The sequence below is a fragment of the Argentina silus genome (assembly GCF_951799395.1).
Source record: "Argentina silus genome assembly, chromosome: 1".
Lineage (NCBI taxonomy): Eukaryota > Metazoa > Chordata > Actinopteri > Argentiniformes > Argentinidae > Argentina > Argentina silus.
The window spans coordinates 9,326,230-9,347,429 of record NC_139655.1 but is presented as its reverse complement, the minus strand read 5'-3'; the positions used below and the strand labels follow the sequence as shown (position 1 = coordinate 9,347,429).

Here is a 21,200-nt window from a genome sequence, read left to right as displayed (position 1 = left end):
CTACTCTGGGGAGGGATGTGGTGAGAATGCCCCTGTCTTGGGTACCAGAGGTTATGTAAGGTAGCCCAGACACAACAGTAAGTCATAGTTCAGTGGCTGTGAGCTCTAATGGCACTCTTCAGGATACAAAAGCATCTGCATTACCAATGAGCTCTTAGCCGTGGTGCTGCCTTAAGCAATATTGGAGAGCTGTCATATACTGATACATTACAAATCAATGTGTTGTATTCATACACAAAAGAGAGGGATGTACATCTGGCGTATGATTATGCACTCAAGGCCCTTGTTATGTGTATGTTTCTGTGTGTGTGAGAGTGATTGGCCCTGTATTTGGCCCCAAGCGATGGCCATTTCATTGAGGCGTCCTCCATTTTGAATTATTGAACAGACAGTCTCGGGGATGGCCATGTCCCACTTCATAAAAGAAAAATCAGTTAGATCACTACACATCTGAGACTGCCAACGGACCACCACGGACCACCGCGTTATGTGTCATTTGAGCCACAGAGAGGTTAGAGTGCGTGTAAAGCGTACATCAGTGGCTCCGTCGAGTACTGACTGCTGTTCAATACCAGCGGACTGAAAGTGTCTGGACTTGGCAGTTGAAACACTCTGCCTCCACACCCCTCAACAGCGGGACTCCCAGCTCAGTGTACCACCCCTGATGTGGTCAGGGCATATGCAGAGACCAAGTCAACAACACCAGGACCAGGGACCACAGGAGTTGCGCTGCTGTAGTTCACTCTGTTCGCCTGCAGTGGTGCACTAGCCCTAGAAGAGTTTCTTTTGAGGGATGCATGTTAAAGATTTAGTGGGGTTGGAGACATGCAAGCATCTTTTCAGACCTCTTGCCCCTTTCCCTTCTCTTCTACGCCATCCCTCCCTTGGACCCATACTGACAAAATCAGAGAAAGCCCAAAGGGTCTCAATAATTCAGCTGTACAACTCCACTGCTCCCCCTCAGATCGTCTGTGTGTGTGTATGTGTGTACGCGCGCTGGTGCACCAAAACATACTGTACAAGAGGCAAGAATGGATCTAATTTGTTAAAAAAATATATATATTTCTGTCTTTACCAAATCCAAATCATAATTTCAATGATAATGGCATGCTTGATCATCAATGGATTGTGAAAGTAGAATCTTTGCATTGATCAGAATAATGCCAGAAAACATTTGGAATACCAGTGTCTGTGAATGAGTAAATACCATTGCCTCATGTCATGTCAGTCTGCAACTGTCCTCTGACTGATCATACTCCCGATTTAGCCAGAGGCTGTTGCGCAGTAGATGATGCAGTGATCAACAAATCCAAATCCATACTTTATGCAATCATAATGTTGACAGCTAAAGTTACAGCCAATCTGTCTGAAAGCCAGGGCTTAAACCAATGTTTTTAAAGAGGGACTGTGTTTACAACAAGGTTATTGATGTGTCGCACTTCATATACTTTCCTTAAGAACACCAAACTCCGTGAAGAGTGTTGTCTGTGCACCAGTTGATGTGTCTGACATAGCACCACTTTGTTGAGTTGAAGTAACAGTTCCTTGTATCAACCTGTCAAACTACAGGACTCAGCACTGCTTGATTTATGCTTGTATAATATCAAATGCCTCTTTAAAAAGCTGTATCTCCTTGACGTAACAAAAATATATTTTATGTTGAATTTGTTTCTGTTCAAGGATACAAACCCGTAGGCGTCTGGACCAATGATAAATATTTAAACCTTTCTTAACATTTTACATATATATCTCATTGGAGCTTGAAATTGAGTTGAAGTTGCCTGAAAGAAAACAAGCATTTGAAAAGAAAGCTCAGTGGAGAGATGAGTTGGGTTTTGCTGAGAGTACATTCTTTTAATGTAAGATTGATAAACGCTGGACATGTCCTACTGAGCACCATCTTTTTCCCTTTTCCCTCAGAAAAGCAGAGCAGGAGGATGTTAAACTCAGACAGCCTTTCCAGCCTTGCTAGTTTGTGCTCTTGGGCTTTAGTTTTACATCGTAGAGACAGTCACTGCACCAAAGCATTTGCCATGTCCATACTACTGTACATTGCTTAATTTCCAATGTGACTGACTCTCCTTCCCTCTTGCATACTCCCACCCCCTCCAGCTGGCTATGACTCACCCCAGCCACCACCTCAACTTCGGGATGAACCCTGACCATGCCCGCAACTCCTTGTCCAACTGTGGCATCCGCCAACCTAAGTACGGAGACAGGAAGGTCCACCACATGTACATGAGGAAAAAGGGTGAGTACCGCCCCTCCCTCTCTGAGTTGCTACCCAAACAAGACTGATATAAACCATCCAGCACTAGCAAATAACAATTATCTAGTTTCTTCACACATTGGAATTGATTAATGAATATCTTTTGTTTTCCTGTAATTACTAACTTTTTTCTGAATTGCCAGGAATCAACACCTTGATCAACATCATGTCTCGCCTTGGGCAGGATGACCCCTCCCCTTCTAGGTATTCCTTATTGTCCATTATGCAAACAGTGTCATGACCATTGGTGCAGGGACTTTTCATGCTGACCTGGAAAAGGTCTAACTCTATCTGTGAAAGGAAAGGACAATGCAATACATTCTTTGTCAAAGGGCTATTTTCAGGTCCCTATTATTGAAATTTTGCAGCAGTTTTTTTTTTTTTTTTTTCAGATGGTGTTCATTTGGTGACCTGCCTATTAAACATCTCTCTCTCTCTCTCTCTCCACCTCTAGGATCAATCACAATGAAAGACTGGAGTTCCTTGGCGATGCCGTCGTGGAGTTTCTCACCAGGTGAGATCTCGCTGGCACATTTATCGAACATGACATGAACACCCTCCTACTCTCCCTACCCGCTCCCTCTCCCCTCCTCCCCCATTCAACGCTGTGATTTACTGGTGATTGGTATGTGATTTTTACCGTACCCTTTTAAAGGCCTGACATTTTCCATGACAACTTGCAATTAGCTGTCTGGACTGCTCACTGTATTATTGACTTCCAGGTGAGAGTGGACCAGCACTTACCTCACTATGGCACTAATTACATGTAGCTATTATTACTCCCAGACACTACCTCCTCCACACAGAGATGGAGAGAGAAATGCCTGGGCCTAGCTTGTTAGTAACTACCACACGCCACACACGCCTCAGTGGGAGAGGGGAGCTCAAGCCCCCTGTTTCAAAAAGAAATCCATAGCTATATAAGATGTTAATATATTTATGTTTTTGACTGTTTATTCACACTAGCGAGACATTTCAACCTTGCAACTGTCAATAACCAGAAATAGAAATGGTCGAGTGCAGCCAGGATTTGACTGTAATAGGAGTTGACGTTCAGTGCGAATAAGGAGTGGTTTCAGCTCTTAACCGAGCGGATGAAGAGTTTAGCAAGGAGATGGTTAACTGCAGTTCCTCTGGACTTCCGATACTCTTCTGATGTTGAGCATCCAGCGGGACACTGCCGGCCCACTCTCTGGCCCTCCTCACAGCCGTGAATAATTTATCAGCCTCTTGTCCAGTTAACTCATGGAGCAAATCCTGCTAACCACCCTGGCTCCCCAAGCCTCTCTTGGAAGGCACTCTCTGCTCTGCCGTCCACTGCACTGAACATTTCTACATGTGAATAATACTGAAAAAGGAACTAGAATTTTGTAAAAGAGCAAGCTGCTGAATTGAGAAGAGCATCATTATTCACTGGCAGGTGCCGTTTTATACATCATGTTTTTAGATTTGCTAAGTACTGCACTCAGTACTGCACAGTCAAGGAAAAACACATTTTATTCCCAGGAAAGTTTGAGGCCTACTGTAACACTTGCCCAAGGTCCTTTTGTTCGTCCCTTCTTTCTCCTCTGCTCAACTTGTCATTTCCTCATTGTCTGCACTCACTGATGACCACTTTGGATCTAACGTGTGTCTGTGATCCTGTATCCACAGTGTTCATCTGTACTACCTGTTCCCCTGTCTGGAAGAAGGCGGGCTGGCTACCTACAGAACAGCCATAGTGCAGAACCAGCACCTTGCTATGTTGGCTAAGGTGAGACATGTCTCTGGGGTCACAGCGCTGATATTGGTACCTAGAGGAGGCTTCACAAAGATGGAAACCTGTTTTATTGTTTCTGTCTTCCTGTTATAACCCTCTTGTGAGGGTACACATGAGAGAGAATTGATTGTGTGTGTCTCTCTCTCATCCCCCTTTTCTTTTTTTACCCTCCCAGGTTTGTAATTGGAGTTAAAAGGTTGTTCTGGAGGTCTAGACTAGTGTTGCAGGCTCCCTGGGAACCTCTGGAGATCTCTCTAAAATGTACTCCAGTTCCCCTCTCGGCCCTCTCTCTGGCGGCAGCTTCTTGCCAAACACACTACCACACTGGCACGCTTGTAAAGAACACTGCAATAATCATCCCATGATGTGGAGAAAGCAATTAAAAACGTTAATCTTTCATGTTGCTCCCCGCTGAATACAAAGATGCAGCTGCCTGAATTCGTATTAGCACCAGTCTCAGTTTGGCTTGTTTCTATTTGCCGCTCTTGGAAAGTGAGTATGATACAATGTACACAGTTGCCAAGTTGTTTACTACGCTTTTCTTAAGGCATCTGCACAAGAACACTTGTAATTATCTCTTGAAAAATATCTTCAGAAAGAGCATAAGCCGACACTTCACTTGCAAGACTCTTGCAAGTTGCATTTATTTTTTAAATAGCATCAGCAATTTGTTGTTGTAATTAGTTGGCATTCTGAAAGTTTTGCTGTGTATTGCTGTTATTTAACAGTCAGACGATAGTACAATGTATTATCTATACTGTAGAACACACAGATTAGACAGGAGATTGTGTAAAGATAAAACTGAACACATTGTTTATTGTAATATGGTGATGAGCAGTTTAGATTAGGGGGTTGACATGGCGTGGGAGAGGTGTGCCAGAGTGAGGCTTTTCTGTGCCCGGTCTGTCCATCCAGACAGAATGAAGGTCACCACTGGCTTTCTGCACAATAATATTTTATGGGATTATCACTCTCTCTCTCTGCCTGTGCTGCTGTCAGTGTGTGTGCTGGATCCTCCCTCTTGTGACAGCTTACAGCCCAGTGGCACAGCTGGACAACACATGGTCACATCTGTCAGTGCTACAAAATGGACCTCTCTCTGACTGCAGATGCAGACACACACTTTTTCATTTCCCAAGAGTTTGGGGCCTTTTCCTGTTGTCCCCCCCCCCCCCCCCCACCCTTTCTGATTCCTTAATTATTTAATGTTATACAAGAGTGATTGTTTCCTTTGCCGGGCCTTATTCTCACTTGAGATACTTGCTAGCTGTATTACATATCTTTGCGTGTTTTTGTTTGGACAGAAACTGGAGCTGGATCGCTTCATGCTGTATGCTCATGGGCCGGACCTGTGCAGGGAGTCGGACCTGCGACACGCCATGGCCAACTGCTTTGAAGCACTCATAGGTGAGCCCCCTGATAGGCCAACACATAACATACACATGATGATGATGATGATGATGAGCTAACCAACATTGCAAAAACACATCTCGACTATGGCTTGACTGACATGACGTTGGCCATTGTGCACTGTATGCATGTGTCTGTGTTTTTTATTCTCATGCTTAAAGGGGATAGTTGACCCAAATTACAAAATCACATATTTGGTTCCTTACCCTGAAAAAAAAAATCACACTTTCTGTTTATCTAGGCACTGCAACTAACAGCTAATTGTTAGTATTTTAACCAAAACTCAAGTCAATGGACCCTAAGTTAGCATGTTTGAAATGTCATGCTCAAATCATCTCATAGGCGAGTTTAAGTTTCTTTGATTTCTTCTTTGTTTTATCCAGGTCAGTGTGTTTGTTGTAGTAGTGTAGTTAACTGTGTAAATATCTACAGTGGATCTCCCATTAGGACCTAGACACATTAAGTTTCATTGATCTCTGGAGATGTGGTTTGACCTCTGGCTGGACAGGCAGTCCCTAGAGCATCTCTCTCCCTACCACCCCCCCCCCCACACACACACACACACTAGCTATAAATCTCACTAGCTTTTCGCAAGTACATTAGGGACTGCGCTGTGATTAGGACCCCCTGCCCTAACCACACACACACACACACACACACACACACACACAAACTAATCTCTCTGTGGGGACAGTCTCCACTCTCTCTCCCCTTGGGCAGTGCAAAGCTAAGCCGCGGTCCTGGAGAGCTGCAGCGTCTGCAGCTTTCCCCATCTTATCACCATCTTGATTGAACCAATTCAGCCATTCCTCAACTCCCCTGATGGGAGATGAGGAGAGTGGGTGGCTTTAAAGAGATCTGACTCCCCCCCTCTCAAAAAAAAAAGAAAAAGGGGAAAGAGAGACGAATGCTGAAAAAGTGCTGACTTGCATCAGCGTGGCCCCATCCCGGCCCCAGGGCCCCTGTACTTGTTACCGGTTCATTATCGGCCAAGACGGCATCGTAATCTATTCAGTCCCGTGGCTGTCGCGGCCTCATCACCGGGCGCAACCGAGCGTGGCAACTGCCACACCAGTCGACGTCTGTCTCTACCTCTCATTGCCTCTCTCTCTCTCTTTCTCTTTCTCTCTCTCTTTGCAAATTCAATTTAATAAAAGTAGTGAATAAACAGCCCAAATACTACAGAGGAGCCAGTGAAAAAACTGCTGTCAGAGCGCTGCCTCCAGTGATGGTTTTGGATCGAGAACTCAAAATAGGCCCCACACGCGTGTACAGAGAAGCTTGCTGACGAGGGAGCACGCAGACACGCACACAAACTCACACACACACACACACACACAATCGCTTACGTTGAAATTACTTGTCTTGATCTTCCTCCTCCTTTTTTGACACTTGTCATCTTCACTTCTGTTTTAGCTCGAAGGGCTTCTTTAAGACCCCCTTGTCTAGCTGTCTGTCTTTCCCCTCCCTCCCCCTTCTCTTCCTTCTCTCTCTTTCCTCTGTGTCTCTCATTCCTTCTGTGATATACAGTTTTGGCATTATGAGGTGAATAGCATGTCATGCAGATGAGGTGTCATCCTGTCACTGTCCACATTCTTTCTCTCTTTCTCTCTTTCTCTCTGTCTGTTTTACTGACTGAGCCTTCCCTCTCTCAAAGATGAACTCTGTGCACTTACACACGTGCAGAGACAGGTGCCAGGGCATGTGGACTGGCATTCCAAACCAATACACACTTTTGCTTCCTGTGAAACAGACATCATCACACAGTTCCCCAGAACTACAGACAGAGACAGACAGACAACCTGTACAAGATAATTATCTTTTTGTAATCGTGCATTTTGGAATGTATTATTTTTACCCAGCTCTGATCTTTTGCATGCCCCTTTCATAGAATTCAGATATTTCTTTTTATAATTCCATGCATCCTTTTTTTAAAAGGTGATGAAATCTGACATGCACATATTTATTTGAAAGGCTAGGAGATAGCTTTAAGGGTTTGGTATGTGTGTTTTGTGACCCTTGTTTTATTTGTTTATGCGCCATGGTGACCTTTAAACCTGGGCTCCGTCAGAAACGGGAGATAATCTCCTACTTTGCATGGGCAGACTCCTCTGTCTGCGGAATAGAGAGAGTGTCTCTATATCTGTTAACCCTCAGGCAGGGCCATTCTGTGGCAGTGGAGCGAGAGAGCGAGGTAGAGGGAGGGAGAAGGAAAGAAAGGAGGGAGAGGGAGGAGGACTGCAAAGCAAAGCATCTGCAATGCAAATAGGCGCCCCGCAACCCTGAATTATTCAAAATGTTGAATGGAAATCTAGCTTTTCTGATCCCTCGTCATTAACTTCTGCCGGAGTGGGCCATTCTCATTTGGGCTCTTTTGGCCTGTTCGCCTCACAGTCTCTCCTTTCTTCTCTCTCTCTACCTCTCCGTCGCATCTTTAAAATGACTTTCTCACTTTGCCTCTTTGGCGAGGCTGCAGTGTGCCTGCCCTCCCTCTCTCAGAGGTCCTGCTCACTGATAAGACACCTCCAATCCTTTGAAAGGAAGAAGAATTGAAAAAGAAGAAAGAGGTCCCACTCTGTTTTATGGCCCTAATTTCCTTGTACAGTTGATCTGTGGATTATATAGTGCCAGCAGCCATTGGGATACAGATGAGGAATCTTTGAGGGCCCCCTCTAAGCTCTTCCTATTAAAAGAAAGGAGAGAAAGGATTATCTTTCGCTCGCTGAATATCAGATTTTTTACACAATGCAGCTGGTGTATTCATTGAGGGAGCCCTTCTCCTTTGTTAATTGCTCCAGCGGTAGCAATGCAAGGGTTCGTTTTGTGCTTTTTTTTTGCCTTTTATTTTTGCTTTCCACCACCCTTAGTTTTGAATCGTAAGATGTTTGATGTGTAGAATGTAATCAGCAGCCTCTGTAGCTGTAGCAGAGTTTTCATTTCATTTCATTTTTTGCCGTTAATGTGCCGGTGTTTGTGTCCGTCGGTTGTGGTCGGGACCAAACCGAGAGAGAACAGCTTTATTTATTATTTGATGGATTAGAGCCTGAGCATTTTTGAATAATTCATTTGAGGTTATTAATGTAACTGTCAGCCACTGATATTGCATGCGCCATGGACCCTGTTTTTTGGTCACTGAAAGGCCCTCAGAAAAAATTATATTTCAAAAGATAACTGCAGCATACAGTAGAATTCTTTCTCTGATGCAGATGACATGCAGTCATAATGACATAACTGGCCTGGGTCTCTACTGTTTGTATGGCCCAGTCACGTATAGCTGTGCTAGCCTCTGTGGCTGGGTATTCAACTGTGTGGGCTCAACAGGTCAGTTCTGTGCAGTGTGCAACTCCAGACCAATTTGGACAGGTCATGAGGTTCGCAAGATGCTTTCTCTGAGTTTTTATGTAATTGCTGGCTGTGTGAGCTGCATCTACTGCGTCTGTATGTACAGTAACTTAGCAGGCTGGTTGGACTGACTGTGAAGCCTGAATCGTCTTGCTCCGTCTAGGCCTAATGATTGCTGCGTGTTGTGCGATTGATCGGACTGCTGCAGGGCATTCTATTCCTCGGACAGGCTTCTTGTCAAAGCGTTCTCGCTAGAATTAACCGAATATCTTCGTTCTTCATCCACAGGCTCTTTGATTGACACCAAAGGTGTTACTTTGAGATTTTTAATACCTTTTCCATTCCCTCGAGGATCCTCCCTCTCCCTCTCCTTCTTGGAACAAGTTTGAGAAATGCAATAAGAAGCAAAACTATTTTAGTCTTCACTTTTGGACCTCTTCTTACTGTAACTTTCTGAATCAGTGATGGATCATGAAAACCTCAAGAAAAACCCCAGCCTAGAAGTATACATGAGATATAAGATATACAACTAGATATGAATACGAAAGATGTCTGAACGACAGAGGTGGGAGTTTTATCCTACAGCTGGTCTTCAGAGGGAAATATCTGCTGTGTAGGAGCATCCAGGGTTGTAGTTGACTTATATTCAAACCACACATCGTCGGCCAATTCTTAAGGGGAAGATGTCCTTTAAAAAACCCCACCCCAGTCTACAGTCTGCCTGCAGTGGGGATCTATGAGACGCTTACACTGTGATGCCAAGATTACAGAGGTCTCGACCTCAGATACAGCTGTAAGGGGTTTCAACATAGATACTGTGTGTGTGTGTCAGTGTGCATGGGTTATGTGTGGGAAAAGGCCTGTTAGCCATCTGAAAGCTGTTTCCTCTCCAGATGATGAATCCTCCCGATCTGTGTTTGATGTTGTCTATTAAAGCAGTTTGAACATTTATACTCACAACCACAAAAGGCCCCATCTGAAATGGCTCATTTATGCACATAAAGAAAGGCACTACACAGTTATATTACCTATTTGCCAGGTAGTTATTGCTTTGGAAATTGAATGAACCTTCGTAAGTGTGACGCAGGCTGACGTTACACACAACTTAACAGACAAAGATTGTTCCACATCACTGTTAATGAAACTGAACAAGACCAGAAATACAAGAGTAATGTTAGTGAGAAAATTATTTGTGTCCTCAAATGTAGCAGAGAGAGAGAGAGAATAACGACTACTACTACAGAGGCAGATACTGCAGATGCTCTCTCTGTGTGCTGTGACAGCAATCGCGTGCATCTGTAGAGTGATCCTTATCGATCCAGGTTTTTGTTCCGTGTCTTGTTGTTTGTGTGTGTCTTTTGCCTTGAAGTTGATTTGTATGAATGATTGGTCACTCACATTTTTGTACATTTGTTTACTTTGTGTGTGTGTGTCTGTGTGTGTGTGTGTGTGCATGCGTTACCCAGCCAGCCAGAATGTTGGCCCATTGTTTATGTGACCTTCAATGGTTTTATCTCCTGTCACCATGGCGATGAAGCTATCCCATCCCTTCCTCCCTGCTGTGCACTGTGGCAGTAGGAGGTGGGTCTGCGCAGGAACCCTGAGGTCATTTTACCATAAAAAAGCAATAAAAATGCGCTCTTACTTTTAATAAAGCAATTATAACTCGTTCCCAAGTTTAATTAATTTAAAGTTTCCATTAGGAAAGATGTTGTCGGTGATGTCCAGTGTGGAGGGTGTGTCTGTATGGAGGGGAGGCAGGCTGGGGTTTGGGTGCTGTATGCCTTGTTGGTTGTAACTTTTTCCATTTATAATTAACACCTAATGGCACACCTCTGTTTCATATCTATGATATGGGAGGTTTGAATAAATACATTGTCATTTCAAAGATAACTGCAATTTAGTGCCTTTTCTGACCACATGCTCTCTTTCCTTTTCTCTTGTTCTTCTCCAGGAGCTGTGTATTTGGAGGGCGGTTTGGAGGAAGCCAAACAGCTCTTTGGGAGGTTGCTTTTCAACGGCGAGGTAACTAACTAAATCTAATTCACTTATACTGTAATGCAGTCTTCCTCCCTCCTCTTCCACTGTGTGTGTGTGTGTGTGTGTGTGTGTGTGTGTGTGTGTGTGTGTGTCGATGACTGCCCTCTGGCCATAACAAGAAACAACAGACAATTTGAGTTCGTGGGATGCGGGGGTCTGTTGAGAGACATGTTGATGTTTTTCTCTTACACTGAAGAGGTGCTCTGGATAGAGAAGGGGATCAGTGACCATGATTCTGCTGTAGTAATACCATGCTATTGCAAGGATTTGAACTAAGTAGATGCACCCAGATTTGCTCAATAGCTGTGGATTAAAGCAATGCCTCAGGAAATAAAATACGATTCTTTATCCAAAGTTTCCTCCTAAAACAAGAACTGTACCAGACAATGACAAAACTACTTACCCTTGGCACAGGAAGACCTGGTAAATGTGGATAAGGAGGCTGAGTCAGAAAAGCACAAAAAGCTAGGTCGACTAATCTTTGGATGTTGTTGTTTTTTTAAGTCACACACACACACAAACAGCCCCTTACACAAAAGAAACAAAACAGATAAACACCCCATAGCTATTGCAACAAAACACTGCCTACTGCTCAGCTCTTCTGTAATAGTCTAATGATGGTGTGACTGACAACACAGGTGTTTGTTTCACTGGTGGAGGAGGAGATGAGAGTGGAGGAGAGGAAATGAGAGGGGGAGGTACTGTGTAAGGCTTGTAGGAGGGAGCGCATAAGTATGGAAGTGAGTAAGGGAGAGAGGGACTAAGGGGGTGAGGGTGTAAATTGAGTGTAGGAAGGAGGAAGGGATAGTCAGGGAGGCTAAGCTACTGACAGCTGAATTGTGCCCTTGGCCACCTCAACCACAGAGCTGAACGGAGACAGATGGGTGGTGCAGGGCCGCGCCAGCCACTTGGTATGATGCTGTCCCATGTGCATGACAGAGCAAAAGAGAGACATCTACACTGTCTGCAATACCACTTCATCCTTCAGTGTGTATGCAACGTAACACTAGTCTTTACACACCACATTACTAAAGTTATGAGGTCTGGTGCCAAGATAAAGGCCTTGTAATTTTTCTCCAGTGCCCTGTAAGGTTTTTGCCTCTCTTTGTTAGTGGTGTTATATTTACACATGGATGATCTTGTCTGTACTCTGTGCCTGTGTGCCTCTCATTTCCTCTTCAGGGTTCTCCTCAGGAGTTTTGAACAGTGTGGTGCTTGTGTTTACTTATGTCAAAATTCGCCAAAAATCCCGCCGAGGAAAATCATAACACTTTCACTTTCATTTTTAACAACGTTGATCAAAGATAGTTACTCTATCATTACTAAATGTATTACCACTCTAAAGGCCACTACATGCTTCTGCGTCACTCGTACGGCTAGTACGTGGTTCACGCTGCGCAACACTGTTGCAAACACTCTGTAATTCATACTTCTGTGTAGCCTACGCAGCCTGTGTGCAGTGGTGTCATTACACTTCTGTACACACTTCTGGTGGCTTTCATATTACCGATTACATAATTAATGGTTGAGAACAGCTGCAGTCAAAGTAGGGTAGCAGAAGTCAGACTGTACTGTAGGCTAGTTGTTAGTTAACAAACAAAGCTAACTAGCTAGCTAGTAAACAAAGGCTGCCTGTATTTACCTCAGGATAGTTTGTTTCGGTATCCTGGTGCTTTATGAATACTTCCAGCCAGGAGAGCATAACAAAGAAGGTGGGCTTTGTTTGATTTGCAGCCGCAGCCCCACTTTTCTTTGTTTTCTCCAGCTTCCGATGAAGCATGAATCGGCCTTTACATTCTTTGAGGAGAAAGCTGCTCTTATCTCTCTCTCTTTCTCTCCCTCCCCCACCCCACGGTATTATTATGGCCACAGAAGTTTAGCCAACCCCCAGTGTTTACAACAGGGCAAAACAAGGGATTTACGCCACCAGAGGAAAAATACAGGGTTGGGTGCCACTGCCAAAGTATGTGTGCAATTGTCGCATCAACACCTAGCCATGCAGACAATATCCCCGTTGATTTTTAGGTTTACCTGATTGGTTTGACATTCATGCCTGTTTCACACAATGCAACAGTTATCTTTTCTGTCACGTTGCCTTGAGTACTACAGAACAGGACAGAACATCTGACATTAGGGAACACTCAGAAATCCGTTCCTGAAGTTGGTGTGAAGAGTATACAGTATACCATCATACAGATGCAGAAACGTATACCTTAACAACCCCCCCCCCCCCCCCCCACACACACACACACATCCTAGCAAACATGACATGGGTTGCCGTGACAACAGAGGCGGTCACCACAGCGCTTTGTTAGTCCTGTGTGGCGGTACAGCAGCACAGTCCCCTCCTCCCTCCTTCACCCCTATGAGTGCACCATCACAATGACAGATGCAGTGGTTTGAGAGAGACGCTCGGACAAAACCTCCCTGGTATTTTAAGAAAATGTTTTTAAATGCTGAATGCAATCCCAGCTCTTACTATTTTCTGTAACATTATCTAATATTTTCTCGTATGTAATGTCCATTTTATTGCTCACTAGAGCTACAATGAATTTAGTGCACCAATGAACCACTAAACATTTGAGTACATTAGACACAAATCAACACGTCCATATCCAATCAATTTGTAAAAGGTATAATGTTCCTGAATTTGATTGTGTGTGTGTGTTTCTTTGTTTCTGGGCATACCAGTAGAGTGTGCTAGGCTTACACGCTGCAGTTCCTCACACAGGTAAAGATACTTGGCTGTCTCACAACTCCCACTCCGCTACCTCAGCCCAGCAAACACTGCAAGGGGAGACATTGCTCCCTAACCCTCACCACCGCCACTATTGGAATTAATTTTGTCCCCTACAACACAAGTGTGCTTTGTTCCTTTAGCATACCAAATGACTAATATATGCCCATGTTTACTGTAACAGTCTTTCTCTCTTTGTTTTGAAATTGGATTTGCAGTGTTTTCAAAATGTTCTTCTGTTTGTATTTGTCTATGTATATGTTCCTTTTAGACAGAATGATCATTTCTCTCCAGTGTTGCTATTCTTCTGTTTGAGGGAGTGTGTGTGGGTTTCTCATTTTGCTGTGTCCTCGGTTAAGTAGGAGTCTAGAAAGAAAACACATCACACAAATAGGAGGTGCTCTCTACAGTATATATAGTATACAAACATAAATCATTATGAAAGAGTTCAAGGAATTGTTAGTAAACACTTCTATTTGACGATCACCTTGAGCATTCCGGACTGTCTGTTTTTACATTGCTATTGATCAATAGGCAATCAATGTGTCCTTATTGATCTCAACCAGCTCTACACTGCAGTAGTGCGTTTTAGGGGTTGATTGACAGGTTGCAGGCAGCTAGAGACCGATTTGTTGGGGTGCTTTGGACCATGTAAGAGAGGAGCACCATTATGCCCCAATCATGAGTGTCCATCCAGCAGCAATCGCAAGTGGTCTGGACTATCATCAGAGACAGGAGCAGTCGCAAACTTGACAATGTGTACATACAGGCTTGTGCTGAGCCTGTGACTGAGACAGAGTGGGAGACTGATTTGCTCAGGTTAGCAGCAGCACTGATTGAAGCCTACGAGCCTATCTCCAATGGGCTTCTCTGGTCTTTTTGTCAGCCTGCTTTCATTTACTTTCCATTTAAACTCTCATTACAGGACATTACAATGCAAATAAAATGTTTTTTTTTCTTCTGTTTTTCATTTGTAGCGAGAGAGCTCATCCTCCAAATGGCAGTGATTCACATGATGATTTGTGCTCTGTAATTACGCCACACACACTCTGGAAAAAAACCCAACGTTGTTATTCTTAAATCCCCACTAGATGCAGCCTTAATCATTTAAACCTGTTGTCTGGCTTGTCTTAGGAATGGCTATAATTGAAACATTAGCTGTTCTGGTGTATATGCGGCATGTGGGCGGACTGTGTGCACCCCACGTTTGTATTTTAATCACACGCCTTGATCAAAGCCGACACGCACTGTATGTGTCTGTGTGTCTATCTCTTCATATCTCTTCTTCCTCAATATTTAGAATTCCTTAAAGTGTTCACCTGAATCAGTCAGTGTTATTGACTTACCTTTGAGTGATGCTATCTCCATTGATGCCCATATGATGTTGTATTCACCTGTGGGTCCATGTCGGCACAATACTTGATATGTGCTTTAGTGCTTTTCTACTTTGGAAGAGATGCAAACCCAAATGGAAGCATTTGCTCAAACATATTGAGCACTTTCATTAATTTTTCATCGCCTCCTCAAGGCGGTAGGTAGGTAGGTTGGTTGGTTGGTAGGTAGGTGAGGGGGGGGTCTGTGCGCTTAGTGCGGCCAACCATACGATACCCCCCCGGGCATGCAGCTTTTTAAAGGTGTATCTCATTCCTCTTGTGAAACCCTTTAAACACCATCACCAGTATGACTCACCTAGTATGAGACCAACTCCCCAAACTGGCTTTGACCTGCATCTCCCCTAGCAACAAACTACTAGCCTGGGCACTATCCCTCACCGTTAGTCCTGTTGTGTTTGTGCCTGCCACATACGGCTCTGACGGAGTAAGGCAACCGGAGGGAAACAAGGCACAGGCTGATGTGCTGCACGTCTCTCCTCAGGCCATGGAAAGGAGGGCAGCATTGCCAGTGTGCCTTGATAGGAGCTTCTCCTGCAGCTTCTGATCGTCGACGAGGAGACCTCTGTGTTGAGAAATGAGACACTGACTCATTTACTGTTATTTTAGTGGCCTCAATGGAGGTGGCAATGGTTTCTCAAAGCACTTTCACTGAGTAATCTCTCCCCCCCCCCCCCCTCTCTATCTCTATCTCTATCTCCTCTTCCCTTTAACAGGACCTACGGGAGGTTTGGATCAACTACCCACCCCATCCCCTGCAGGTTGGTTGAAATGTGTTTTCTGAGTTTTCTTTTACTGTACATCAAAACAAGATATTTTATATTTCTAATAATTTATGAATTATTAATATTCTAATTACTTATGATTAATTTGCTTTTATTCAAATCAATCAGAAATTACAAATAAATTAATATTTGATAAGAGATCTTTGAGTTAAACTCTGAATTATGCTTACATTACTTTACCAATTATACCATTATCTAGTCTCAATATTCTAAAGGAGGCAAGCTCTAAAGTTTTCAGAGATGCAATCGTTCACACAAAGACACAAGCACAGGAATAAATGCACACAAAATGTATTTACTAACTAAGCATGAATACAAAACAATAATATAAAACAAGAATAATTTAATGAGGGAGGCAATGAATAAATTAAGGGGTTTGATGACTTGGAAGCTTCACTGGAAAATGAACAAATGGATGTGGCAAACGATACACGTCATGTCATCAATGAATCAATAGCTGGAATATCGTAATATCACCTATTTTGAGCTGCAGTGTATGAAACTCAAATGAACAACCTGACAGTCGAAGACAGATTCCTATGCTGGTCGTGTTATGTTTTAGCATTCGCTAACTTCAGAACAGCATGGATAAGGGGGTGTGAGTAGAGGCAGTAGGATGAGTGATCCAGTTTTAATTACTTTGAGGCGTCTTGAATCAATTAATTACTTTGAGGCGTCTTGGAAATTATTTCCGTTGATCTCAAGAAAACACTCAGTGACTATACAATGATTTCTGAAACATTTTGATATCAGACTACCTGTTGTTACACTAGTAAAATATCTTAAAACATAGCACACATTACACATAATTGTAGTCTGTCAACTCTCTTCATTCAGCACAAGTTCTATAACACTAGAACCCCCTGCCCCTCATTACTTACCAACGCCTGGGGACATACTTTGTTTGACATCAGTGTTTTCAGTGTAATCATTGAATTAGATCAATATCATGCAAAAATAATACGCTGGTTGTGTTTAGTCAGGACTTAAGAAGCATTAGAGCTACATATTGAGCTACATGTTGAATATAGCATAATGACATACATAATTGGTGTAAATGTATAGAAAACAAGCCACAATTTCATGATCAAAGTTTATTTATCACATAAATAGAATATGTTCTGGAACCTGTTGGTCCGGGTCTGGATACTCTGGTACCATTTGCCAGATGGTAACAGAGAGAACAGGGCGTGGCTGGGGTGGCTGCAGTCCTTGATGATCTTCCCGGCCTTACTCTTGCATCTCCTGGAGTAGATGTCCTGTATGGCTGGGAGCTCGCGGCCCGTGATGACCATGGGTGCCTGTGGAGGCTTTAGTGATAAAAACCCCCCCAAACATCTAAGGGTCAAGGTATCTGAAGGTTCCCGCTCCCTATCTCCCACCTAAGAAAGGACAATTATTTGTGTATGTGGGGAAGCCAAGATCTTCTACCTGGCATATACTCTACATCAGTGCTCAGTATTATGTATCAGTACACAGCTTTGTCATTACAAAGTACAGTTTTTTTTATACCTACAGGTACAGTAGATATCAACATCCTCCCCCTCTCTTCTGAGGTTTACAATATCTTCTGTATGAATGTAGCACACACCGTACTACAAGGCTGCATGGGCGCGCGCCTGGAGCAGACTGAGCTCTTTGTATTTTCAGCCGCATGCCCGGTCAGCCTGTCCCTCGTCACCATTGTTTAGCTGCTGCCGTCTCTGCTCTCACTGTAGGTTGAGACCATAATCTTCTTTCGTGTTTAAACTCACTCTCTTTCTCACTCTTTCATTCGCGCTCTCTCTCTCTCTCTCTCTCTCACTCGCACTCACACTTACACTCACACACACACCAACACCTCTTGATTTGCATGATCTGCCCAGAAACATTGAAAGTAGAGACAATGTTTGTTTGAAATTAGGATTTGGAAGAAGAGATCAAAGATGCTGTAACAGGATTACAGTCCCAAATCACTTGGGGCCTCCAGGGACCGTCAGACTGCTCAGGCTCTGATGTGTGTGACAATGTGTGAGAGTGTATCAGTGCGTTTGCCAGCACTTGTCTGTATGCACTTTTCTCTGCATGTCTGTCGTAGTTTACATGACATTATACTTCCCGTCCTGTTCTTTCACAGTACAACTGATCTCCAAACATCTGTCTGTCTGTATGCCTAGTGTCAGCACTTAGAGTATAACTACTGGGACTTAAGCTGCTGGCACAGGGAGCCATAGAAACCCAAACCACACCAGTAGCCACAGAGGCCAGGGTGGGGCCCTTGAATCAATCTTACAGTCCTTTGTGGTCAGGGAGGGACTGCCAATGCTGTGTGCTCCATGGTCATTAGGAGGTTAAGGGCGAAGGCCATAATTCCAAACTGAGGTTTCATCAGGGTGGTCCTCTACCTATGTTGCTTAATTTCAAGTTCAAAGACCTTTAACAGGAGATACTTATCTGAGCATCTTTACAAATAAAGACTTTGGGTTTTTAGTTATGACTGTGAAGCCTCAGGTGTACAGGAGAAGAACCATCAATCATGCCCAAGGGCTCTGCCTAAAGCTTTACAAGGTGCTTCTCTGCCCCGAGGCAGAGAGGATGATGGCGAGAGTTAGGTGAAAGAGATGCAGCTGTAATGAGGCGCAGGCTTATGGTGATGCCAGCCGTCCCAGCGGCCGCTGCACAGGGTAATTATGTGTGTGCAAGTTGGCATGCATGCATACATTAGCGTTTGCATCGGCCCTCTTGGCTTTGTTGAGTGGAGCAGAACGGTTCCTGGTTGACATGCACGTCTTTGTCTTTCCTGTTCTCTCACTCCGCACCAGCACATCATCGCTGCCAGCTTTCCAAAATCATTAACCAGTGTGTCATTTACGCTGACACGGGAGCTCAGAATTCCCCATTGGTTCAGTGTGAATAGATACCACTCCCAAGCTTTTGACTGAGCTAGACCTCACTCTGGTTTAATATATGGTTGGAATGTGCTGTATACACTGCTCCCTCCTCCCTAAAGCTCCTTGTAGTTCTCAAAACCATGCGATTACCCCCAAATACTTTACTCAGGGTAAAATTCTCAAACTAGCAATACCTAGCTTTTGATCTGCAGAGCGCATTTGTAAGCCGTTTTCACATGGCCACACATTTGTTTTGAGATCAAAAATAGTTGAAATGTCCCTTTTAAAGATAAGTCACATGAACAATCAGTCTAAACAGAATACCAAATGCCAGTCTGATGAAACTGTATACTGATGCCTGTATGTGTTGGACTCAAATGTCGTTAGGTGTGACGCATGGCATTAAAAAGACTGTTGTTGGGGCGCTTGGTGGCGTAGCACACTAATGCGCATACCACGTAATTGCAAGGTTCCTAGTTCGATTCTGACCCTCGACACATCTTGCATGTCATCCCTCCTCTCTCTCCCATCCTTCCTGTCAATCTCTACTGTCTCTACCCCAATAAAGTAGAAATGCCCTAAAAAAAAGGGTGTCGTTAATTAAGAAGAACACAGAAATGAAATGCTTCTTTGGGCACAGTTGGAAGATGGAATCATGACATTATCAGCATTCCAATTAAAATGTTGAGTTTAAAAATACATTTCTGCCTCCATGTTGTTTAACATATCCATTCGAGAGATGTTAAGTCTATACTTTATAATGAAAACGAGAAGAACATTGTTAAATGTAGCAGGCACAGTTTGGCATAACTCAAATAGAAAGTTTGCATACTTTTTTTCTATTTACAGTAGTTATGCAGTGAGTCAACAAGGTCAATTGGAAGTACTTTTCTTCCCATAAATGTTCTCATACAATTATGTTGCTGGATGTTGTTTGTTTTCTAGGGTAGATGTATTGGTCAAGTTTGCAGTTGTAGCAGGCAGAGACCAATTAGATGTTGCTGCTAGGCTAATGAATGCACCAATAAGGATCTCCGCAAATGTACACACAATTTTCAGCATATTACTTTGCCTAATGAGGGAAATCTTAACCATGGAGTTCAGCGGTATTGCTAAACCCCAGATCTCCTCTTAATGCACCAAACCACAAATCAAGCCCTGAACCATGATCCTAAACCTTTACATAAGGGATATTCTATTGTGTCAACAGAACGATGACACTAACCTGGTTGTGTGTTATGTTCTCAGGTTCAGGAGCCTCAGACAGACAGGCAGTTGATTGAGACATCCCCAGTGCTACAGAAGCTGACAGACTTTGAAGACACCATTGGGGTTCTATTCACACATGTGCGTCTGCTGGCCAGAGCCTTTACCCTGAGGACCGTTGGCTTCAACCACCTCACCTTGTAAGTGTGTGTGTGTATGTGTGCTTGTGTTATCAATGTACCCACACTAAAAAGCCATCATCAATATGCCATGCTAAGATATTGTCAACTGGCACAAGTTCATTTTTCCAACATTTTTTTTCTGCAATGATCTGTCCTCTCCCTCCCTCTATATTTTCTCAGCCCTTGTATGATGCATTGACGAGTGTCTCCAAGCCTTGGGCACATGGTCATAGAGGCTTGGTCCTTCTCAGTGATTGATAGGCTGTTTAACTCATTGCTGGCCCAGTGCCTAATCCTTGGGCTTTCACAGCATGTAGCCTAGGGACACTAAAGCCCCTCTCTTTCTGTGGCCTGACTTCGTCTGTGAGGTCACAGCCCCACTCCCCAATGGGAAATTGAGTTTTAAAATGCTGTTGATTATATTTACATGCTTGCCCACTGCTTAGGTTATAAATCATCCTTTCTCTCTCTATTTTTCTGTTCCTCTATCTCTATTAGTAAATTATTCAAGGAATATTTAATTTGATTAATATACCTTTGTTTATACTGTAGTTAGAACTTTAGTTAGAATTGTTTATTATTGATTCTATTTAACCAGTGTGTGTATGTGTACATACTATGGTTTAGCTAGCTCACTTAAGTGCAATATTTTTTGTTGAAATTGTTAGTGTTGCTCTGACTAACATTTGAAATGAAGATTTTTTGCCATCATAACTAATAGTTTTTCAATGGGCTTAGGCTAATATCTTGATTTCAACACGCTGGTAAAGTGATCATAACCAAAAAATACCATGACAATGAAAATATCAACAGTCTGTCTTGAAGACAAACATAGCAAGCTTGTATTGGAATTCCATAGGAGGCTGAATGCGCTTACACACTGCCCATACAATGCCCAACAAATGCCAACAAATGTTGTGGTGGTGTTCGCTGCTGTCTGTTTGGTGATGTTTTGTCTGATTCAACATCTTCAATTGGCGTTGGGGTTTGTTTGACAACAGTGTCATCGTCCCCTATTTCCATAGCCCTAACCCTAACAAAAGTTATTTGTTTCCTTGCCAACTGCATGGAAATTGAATGCGGCTATGTACCCTCTCTCGCTCACCTACTAACTTACATAGAAAAATCAGTTTTCCGTTAGGTAGATGGATACCCACAAGATGGCGTTTCAAACGGCGGACGCGCCCCTTTGGTGCCCATCCTGTTGGC

General features: G+C 43.5%; 1 protein-coding gene across 1 annotated transcript in view; it reads left to right on the top strand.

Annotated features, from left to right (window-relative positions):
* drosha (drosha ribonuclease III) overlaps positions 1–21,200 on the top strand; it is a 51,221-nt gene that overhangs the window by 12,440 nt on the left and 17,581 nt on the right. The window contains exons 18-25 of the mRNA XM_083682768.1: positions 2,113–2,251; positions 2,413–2,473; positions 2,724–2,783; positions 3,923–4,022; positions 5,333–5,435; positions 10,735–10,805; positions 15,665–15,709; positions 19,852–20,009. Coding sequence (XP_083538894.1) covers positions 2,113–2,251; positions 2,413–2,473; positions 2,724–2,783; positions 3,923–4,022; positions 5,333–5,435; positions 10,735–10,805; positions 15,665–15,709; positions 19,852–20,009 — 737 coding nt within the window. The remainder of the gene's footprint in view (positions 1–2,112; positions 2,252–2,412; positions 2,474–2,723; positions 2,784–3,922; positions 4,023–5,332; positions 5,436–10,734; positions 10,806–15,664; positions 15,710–19,851; positions 20,010–21,200) is intronic.